This window comes from Falco punctatus, assembly GCF_963210335.1.
Source record: "Falco punctatus genome assembly, chromosome: 5".
In the NCBI taxonomy this organism is placed as follows: domain Eukaryota; kingdom Metazoa; phylum Chordata; class Aves; order Falconiformes; family Falconidae; genus Falco; species Falco punctatus.
In genome coordinates this window covers 62,492,777-62,501,545 of record NC_137584.1, presented here as the reverse complement: position 1 = coordinate 62,501,545, position 8,769 = coordinate 62,492,777, and the positions used below count along the sequence as shown (strand labels likewise).

At 41.2% G+C, this 8,769-nt stretch overlaps 1 protein-coding gene across 1 annotated transcript in view; it reads left to right on the top strand.

The window, feature by feature from the left end:
* The first annotated feature begins 12 nt into the window (after positions 1–12).
* RFX6 (regulatory factor X6) overlaps positions 13–8,769 on the top strand; it is a 74,567-nt gene continuing 65,810 nt past the window's right edge. The window contains exons 1-4 of the mRNA XM_080389702.1: positions 13–690; positions 998–1,151; positions 2,649–2,772; positions 4,314–4,375. Of these exons, the coding sequence (XP_080245828.1) occupies positions 492–690; positions 998–1,151; positions 2,649–2,772; positions 4,314–4,375 (539 nt within the window). The 5' untranslated portion in view covers positions 13–491. The remainder of the gene's footprint in view (positions 691–997; positions 1,152–2,648; positions 2,773–4,313; positions 4,376–8,769) is intronic.

Genomic DNA, 8,769 nt, shown 5'->3' with positions numbered 1-8,769 from the left:
GCGCCTCCGCCCTGCCCCGCCCCTCCCGGCCCGCCCGAGCGCGGCGGCGGGCGGGAGGCAGGAACGGGGACACCTCCCCGCTGCCGCCCGACAGCGACCTCCGGGACCCCGTCCACGGCAGAGCCCCCTCCGCAGGCTCGGGGGAGCTGCCGGGAGGGAGGGAGCGGCCCCCGCGGGCTCGGCCGCCTCAGCCCGCACGGGAGCCATGCAGTGTCCCTGGACGGCGCCGTAGGGCACACCTGTCCCCCGCCGTCGCCGCCCCCGCATCGCCTCTCCTCCCTCCCCTTCACGCTGCCGGCGTCCGCGCTTCGCAGACACCGTCTCCCGCGGAGGTGACGGAGCCCCGCAGAAACGGCGGGCGCGGCCCATGCCTCAGCCGACGTCCCCCGCGCCCTGAGGCCGCCGCGCCGCCCCGTCCTGCGCCGTCCCCTCCCGCCGCCCATGGGCGCCGCCCGCGCCGCGGCGGGGCAGAGCAGGTGCCGGTGAGGAGAATGGCCAAAGGACCCGAGCCGGAGGGCGCCTTCCTGCGCCTCCCGGCCGCGCAGGCAGCGTCCCCCGCCGCGCAGGAGGATTGCTACGCGGACCTGGTGGGGCGCGGCTTGCTGCCCTACGCCGAGGAGGAGCTGTGTGCCGCGGCGGGCGCCGAGAGAGGGCACCCGGAGCCGGCGCTGCCCGCCGGCATCAAGTCCGGTAAGGGACGGGGTGCCGGCAGCGCTCCCGTCCAGCCCGCGGCGGGGCAGGTGCGGGCAGGCGGGGCGAGGCGCGGCTGGCGCCAGAAGCGCCGCTGCTGCTCAGGGTCCGGCGGGGACTCGAGGGGAGGCGGGTGCGGCTGCCCGGGCGCGGGGCGGCGGGGCCCGGCCCTCAGGCAGCGGCGGACCCGGCGGCCGGTTAAACGGGTGCCTGCGCGGCCGCGGTCGCGTCGGGGGGAGGCGGCGTGCTGCCTGGCCGTAACGATGCCCTCGGGTTTTTCTTCTTGTTCCCCCCCCCCGCCGCTCAGAAACACACTTTAACATCGAAGGCCTCTCCTCGGAAGAAGATGCAGATACCCGCGACGGCGCACTAAAACCCGCGGACCGGAGCCCGTCTACGAAGAAGAGCGTCACGCAGATGATGAAGGACAAGAAGAAGCAGACGCAGCTTACACTGCAATGGTAGGGCTCCGGCCGGCAGCCCCGCTGCCCTGCGCGGCCGCCGGCGGCTCCGGGGCGGGGTGTCCGCCGGGCCCCAGCGGAGCGAGCCGGCGAGGAGGGTTATCTCTCCCATTCTTCTAGAAACATTTGTCGTTTGTGAGGTTTTGGGGTGTTCTGTTAGTTGTGGGTTTTTTTTCCGTAAAGCTTCGCCTACAAATAACGACGTCTGCTTCCAGATTTCTGAATTTTTTAAATTAGCAGAGGTTCATCTGTTAACTGAAATCTCTGTCACAGTCACAGGCTGTCACAGTATTCTCACAGTACATGGCTGTCGATGAAATGTATTGAAAAAATGTACAAGTGAAACATTACTTAAGCATCACGTTTGTGAATGGATGTTTTAGTTATCCGTTAAGGCTATGACTGTTAGATTTTCACTGTCTTATATTTTTTTGCATTGTATTCTACCGTCCATGGAAGCCCTAACTTTACTTCATTTATCTGGGCAAGAATTAACCAAATAAGAAGTCAAATTCTGCAGATATTAGTTGAAGTTAGGGGGGAATGCAGCCGTATTAAATGGGAATTTAGTTACCAAATGCAGACTGTAAATCTAGACTTTTCCATCTAACTGAAAAACGAGAGCAATCTATATTGCCCAGTTTCTTAGTCTAGTTTACATCTGACTTCTGAGTATAAATTGTAAGGGTTTGAGTCTGGTGAGTCAATGCAAAATTATTCAGTATGCAGTGTTTACTACACGGTATTTTCCTACAGATTTATGTAATTTAAGAAATACATTTATTGCACACCATCCCAGGAGTAGCAAATAGTGTAAACTGATAAAGAAAAGAAACAGGACAACAGTGGATACCCAGCTGTTGCCAAGAGTTCAGTTCAAGTAAAGGCAGCCATTTTTTGCTTCAGTTTTTGGTATTTTACTTTAATGACTGTCACTAAACAGTTGTATTCTGTAAACTGATTGGGAAGCTACACAAAAATGCACATCCTTCAGAAAAAAGCCAATTCTTTGCTTTTCAGTGTGGTTTGGTAAAGAAACAGGTTCAGGTCCAGTGTGAAAATAAAAAAGCAAAACTAGAAGAAAAGTGGCGTTAGCCCAGGTGTTAAAGATACAGTGGGAACAAAAATACAAGTTCAAGCCCCTATTCTCTTCAAAGGACAGTCTTAGACCCAAGTCTTACATAGTCTAGTTAGTGCTCTTATTTTCAGAGCAAAGCTGGCTCTTAGGTGTTGATAATTTAATTATTTGTATAAAGCCTAAAAGTCCAGACATTGAAAAAGACTCATTAAGAAAAGGGACTTGGTCCCAGGTTTTCTGTATTCTGCAACTAACCTAAGCACCAAGTGTTGTTCAGAAGAAACCCATCTGTGTGTTCTTGTGAAATTCTTTGGTAAAATTAAAAAAAAAAAGAGGGCAGTACCAAACCCCAGGAGGAAAATAAAATCGGGAGACATGGCATATTGCTTCTTACTCTGTCAGTTTCTTTCTCTATCCAGGCTGGAAGAAAACTATATTGTCTGTGAGGGAGTTTGTTTACCAAGATGCATCCTTTATGCACATTATTTAGACTTCTGCAGAAAAGAGAAGCTGGAACCTGCCTGTGCTGCAACTTTTGGGAAGGTAAAGAATAAATGCCTTCATAATTTGCTAGATTAATTCCTTGACAGAATCACAGTTTAGAACACCTGTGTCAAAATTCCTCTCAAATTCACGTTTTCTACTGCTAATGTACATGGAATCAGACTAACTACACTGTTCCATATGAAGGGATGTCATGACATCAGCTTTAGGAAAATGAAACTGAAATTCCCTTTGATTTATTGTTATTTCATACAAAAAAAGGCATTCTCTTTGAGAGCTTTTTTTCTTTTCCTTTTTGATGGTGACATTAATAGGGTTCTTTCCACAAAACCAGATCTGACATGCAAGACACTTTTAATTATACTAAAGGCAGTGTAAAGTGAGATGTGACACAAGGAGCAATACAAGAAAGGGAGTAAAAATTAATAACACAAAGAGCTCCTGAATGAAGAATTGTTGATTCATCCTCTTTTCTTCCCTTCCCTACAATTAATCCTGAAATCATTTAATGAAAGGGAGATGTGAACTCTCCGAATTAAATCCTGAGTAGTTAGTGAAACAGGAAACCAAAAATGCTTCAGGGATCATCTTTTTTTTAAACACTGTTGATCTAGTCATTGTTCATACATGGCAAAATGCATTAATTTAATTAAATAATAATAATGGATTTAAAATCTTGTTCATAAAATGTTCACTTACTAATTTTTTCCTCTTGAATTGGATATACTGAGGAAGTATATATCTAATTTTCATTACGCAGTTTCAGTATAAACGAGGAAGACAATAGCTTTCCATTTATACATTGTTTTGACAGTGATCTGTCTATTAGATGTATCTAAGAGCTGTCTCTATTACTGAATTATTATTTTACTTAATAAACCTTTTGCCATAAGCGTAATTTTTTACAGGAAGAGTAGGATGTTTTTAGGGCACTAATCTCATCTCAGGACTCCAGTGACAGAATGTTTTGCTTGACTTAGATTAAATGACATAACATGAATTCCTTATGTGCAGCATAGAGCTAACAGAAACTTTCACAGGGTTTCAGTAAACATAAATAAGTTTAAGACTGTCCTGCTCTTTGATAGCGGAGGACACAGAAGCACTTGTGAGGTAAATATTTGCTTGCTTTAACCTTCAGATCACACTTTTCAAATAAAAAATGAATTTATTTTCAGTTGTTTGACTTTGAATAAAGAATAGCTAGAGGGCACTGCTTTCCCTGGTTCAGTTTAGATAGCTGAAGAAACAGATACAGTTGTACTTTAGGGAATGTAACAGGATCCTGGTGAAGAAAACTAGATTTTGAATTGTAGAAGTGAAAACAGAAAGGAGGAACAGGTGGGAAGGGTGGGAAGGAGTTTATGGATGGGAATAGCGGAGATACAAAGCAAGATGGATGGTGGTGGAAGGACCCCTGCAGTGTAAACCATGCTTAATTGTTTATGTTGTGACATAAGTATCGCAAGTATTTATCCATGGACTACATTAGACCATATATTCACGCTACCATTTTCCTACTAACGGATTGCTAAGAAAGCGTACCAGTGTTAGAAGTTAATAGTTATTTTATCTTTTAGACCATTCGCCAGAAATTCCCTCTCCTTACCACAAGGCGGCTTGGAACAAGGGGCCATTCAAAGTAAGGCGCAACTGTCTGTGTATCCATGTATAGAATACGTTCTAGAAATGACATGTATTTCCATGTCTCCATAATATATACTAATTGGCAGGGGTGTTGTTCAGATGACAAACTGCAAGTGGTAACTTCCATGGACATGATGAAACTGATAGAGTTTGAGTATGAAAATATTACTGCAGGCACAATTTCTAAAATAAAACTGAATAAGCTTCTAAAACTTGTTATATTTAGAGCCATGCGGTTATTGAAAATGTGTGTCAGAATGTTATATATGAAAACCATCATATAATACATGTATCTTTTTTTACAGCTGCTTGTCTTTCTATAAATAACGTGCAATGTTTTTATTTGTCTTTTGCAAACCTAACAACTTTCATTGTGTTCTCTACATAACAATATGGATTATTTTAAAGACACTAGAAAAAAGAATTGTATTAAATTAAGAAGAAGGTATACATCTGCTCTTTGCTGTGGATAATTTATAAAAACTCTGAAATGTACACAACCTGTAGTGCAGTCATTTCATTAATAATGTATCCAATTAATTTGTATATTTGATCTGTGCAATATTAGGCTGTAGGTATAAATCACAGATAATTATATATCACCTGTGATGAAATCTTTATTAGTTCTGGTTCTAGCATTATGCTTTTGACCATGATAAAGTTAGTGTAAAACTATGGTGAACAATGTAACAACATATTCGCTTCCATTCACCCTCCCTTTTATGTCCTGATACCAAGACTGCTGAGGAAGGACTGATAAATTGTCCCCAGTCTATTTTGGTTTTTAATAGGGGAATGCTGCTACTTAAGGAAATGAAAAACCATGTTGTGTATTGATGTAAGGAATGTAGAGAAGCTAAAATAATGCTTTAGGATATTACTAGTGTCAAGCTATGAGTTAGGCAATTCTAGGAAACTTCTATCCTTGTTTTGAGGGTCACAAATACAACAATTCTCTGTATTGCCTGAAACCAAGACTGGCTCTGAGCTTTTCTGAGTGTTGCACTTTCAACTGCTACTTCAGTGTTTATCTATATCTGGCTTAAAAAAATATTTAAACCTAAATATTATGCCCATACCATTCAACATAAAATAGGACTAATTAAATAATTTTGTTCTTTTAAAGTAACTTTTCAAAAACTTAATGGTTTTCAATCTCAAATCACATTTAGACCAGATCCTTATCTGTATATTTCTATTGATTTCAAAATAGTTTTTCCTAAAAATAAGACATTGCTGTGAGGAACAAATTAGGATAGGTATTGTGTCCATTTTTTTGTGTATACCCAGAAATTAAACATTTATTATTAATGACTATATTTTAGGTTATGCATGCTTTTAAATATGTGAGTAGCCCTAGGATTTTTCTCATGCTTAAATTACACATGTGTTTCTGTACTTACTAGATAAGATTAGTGAAAATAATCTTGACTTACAGAACAAAGCACAAAGAGTTGATGGTTTACTGAAACAAAACTAAAATCCAGAAAACCAGCAAGGAAACATTTTGCTAATGAATAAGAAAACAGAATACTGGTAGTAATGGAAGAAGCTCAAACATTCTGTTTGTTTGAGAAAACTTTTTATTTTGAATGACTTAGTCTTGAAAGACAAAGTTACTCTTGTCTTTCAGTAATTTAGAAGTAAAACTCAAAACAAAAGGAGACTGAAAAGGAAAAAACCTGCAAGACACTGGTTTTCCTAAGTGCTTTGCAATATACTAGGAATGTCTGAAAGATGCATTGTTTACTTTTATAATTTTGGGGGGTTGATTCATGTTGTTATGCTTGGTTTTCTTCCTGCCTTAGAAATATAAGAAATAGCCAGTCGATTCCACCTTAGTTTTGCTGAAGCATAGTAGATGTCATTTATGAATTTTAGGGTTTGTTGCAGTATAAGCAAAGGTGGGGAAGAATCTCAATTCCAAATTTTTGCAAAGACATTCTATTTCTTGAGTATGTCACAATTATTTATTTTAAATAATGATTGATAAAAATACAATCCAAAGGAAATAAAGCCTGCATAGAATATTTTTCCTTTCTTAACAGAGGACTGTTCTTGCATAGTTTCTGTCACAGTCTTACAAATTCATAACCCATGGATTGTTTTCAGGAGAGAGTACGCATTCTGCATTGTATTGAGAAAAACTGGAACTGAAGTTCATTTCTCTTTTTGTAGATGACCTATAGATGCTGAATAGAGGGGTTTTGAGGAGAGCTCCTATTAGAAAGCTTATTTATAGGGAAAAAGAGGGATCTCATGTATTGTTTGCTGTGGTGAAGTTCAGCTATGGTTATGGGCATGAGCTGATGTAGACTTAGCTCTGCAGATGGATGTTTGCTGCTGGTGTTTGTTTAATATTTTAGGAGATCTGGCATTCATAATCTGCACAGGAATATTTGACAATCTACTAATTCATCAGTGCCGTGGTTAAATTTTAGTCAGGTTCATGATCCAACGTATTTGGAGAACCCCTTTCAAGTTACAATGAATGAGATAATACAAAGGGAAAAGTCTCCCCAATGGTCATTACATTTTTGTTGTGACATACCTAATGAATTGATAAACAAGATCCGCTCAGGATCCAAAGTTCCAAAACATATCATGTGTCTGTATAATTTAAAGCACAGTAAGTCAACCTCTATTGAATAAAGGAGTATGTATCAAATCTGGTTTTTGACATGGGAATCTAGCTACAAAATTAATTGTGTTGTGACGTGTCACATATTCCCCTTTTCACTAAGACATTTAATAGTATTAGCACAGAAATACCTCATGCCCAACATTTCTTCAGCAGATCCCATATCCCTACTGACCTTGGTGGTATTATGTGCCATATTTTCATATGGATTAACTGTTCTTGAACAATTTCCTCAAAGGGATGAGGCATCAGCAGGTTTTGTTTGAACATCTGGCATTTGTTTCTCCTCATTTTTTTTCATCAGCGTTTTTCTCAGACTTTTCCTCTGCAGTTCTCATTTCCACTAAGATACATTTACATTGATCTTGCTGTGCAAAAAAGGGCCTCACAAAAGGCACAGGTGACAATAATTCCAGTTCAGAGACGGAATACAGCAGCGAGTAGTCATAGAGAAATGGCAGTATAAATAATGAGCTCTGATTATCTGTTTATCTATCTCTGACGTTGTGGACCATATTGACCTCAGAACCATAGATTCACTGCGGGGTGAATTAATTTCTGCTTTCACCAGGTAGCAGTCATACAGTATAACTTAAAGAATTATTTCCATTAAATTAATAAGCAAATTAAGGGACTGTTCATCAATTTCAGTAAATTACTAGTTACCCTCTGCTTTTATGTCAGCATGGACTCTAAATGTGGAACAAAGCTGGGTTACTGGGACTGGCAAGAAACACTTCATACTAGCAACTAAATCCTATTTTTTTAAGAATGGCAGTGTAGTGAAATTGTTTTATTTCTGTTGTTGCTATCATTATTTTGAGATAGTGTTAGTAGGAGCAGTAATAGTACTAACTATTCCTGACAGTGACGTTTCATATGCCAGCATTGCCTAGGAGCTCTGACCATTGTTCAGGACTCCTCTCAGCCAGATGCTGCAAAAATGTGAAATGAAAAAGAAAATTACTCTCCAATGGTACCGTTGTTCTTACATTGCAAAGAAAAGCTAACTCCTCAGGAATAAAGTGCCTTACTGGACATTGCAGACATACACAGTATCTGTCAATAAAGCCTGGCTGTGGTCAGAAGAAAGCAAAGAAAATCAGTTCCCTTTTCCATCACCTTCAAGATCACTTCAAGAAATTATTTTTCTCCCACACTGAGACAAGGCCAAGCTCTTTCTAGCATTCTCATGATCATGAATTAGATTCGAGAAAGCACTCCTGCTCTAAGGTGTGGGATACAGGTGCTGTTCTAACATGTGAGATACACAAATGTTAGTTCCTTGTCTGATTCCAAGCAGCATTTGTCATCTCCATTTCTAGGCAGAGGAGACACTTAAAAATGGGTCTGATAAATCCTCGAACTTTGGGTCAGAATCTATCTCTCTCTGTGTTTCTATTCAACAACGCATTTGTACAAAAGTGTCAGTACTAAAACACTCATTTAAATATTTGGCCGAGAAGGTAGAATACATTGGACATGGTTTTGTTAACAAAGTTCATTCATCTCCGGTGCCCATGCTAATCACTGCAGATTGCTGAATGTAGGGGAAGTTCTCTGTATTCCTGCTGAGTGAAAGAAGATGCAGCACAACAAATACTGCAAACTGCTCTCTTAGATTAGTATTTCACAAGCAACAGTTGTCTGTGCAGCAGGTCCTCTTTGCATAGGTAATGTTGAACACACTATGCTCACTCCTAGAATTCAGTTACAACCTTCTCAGTACATGAATTACCTGGAGCAGC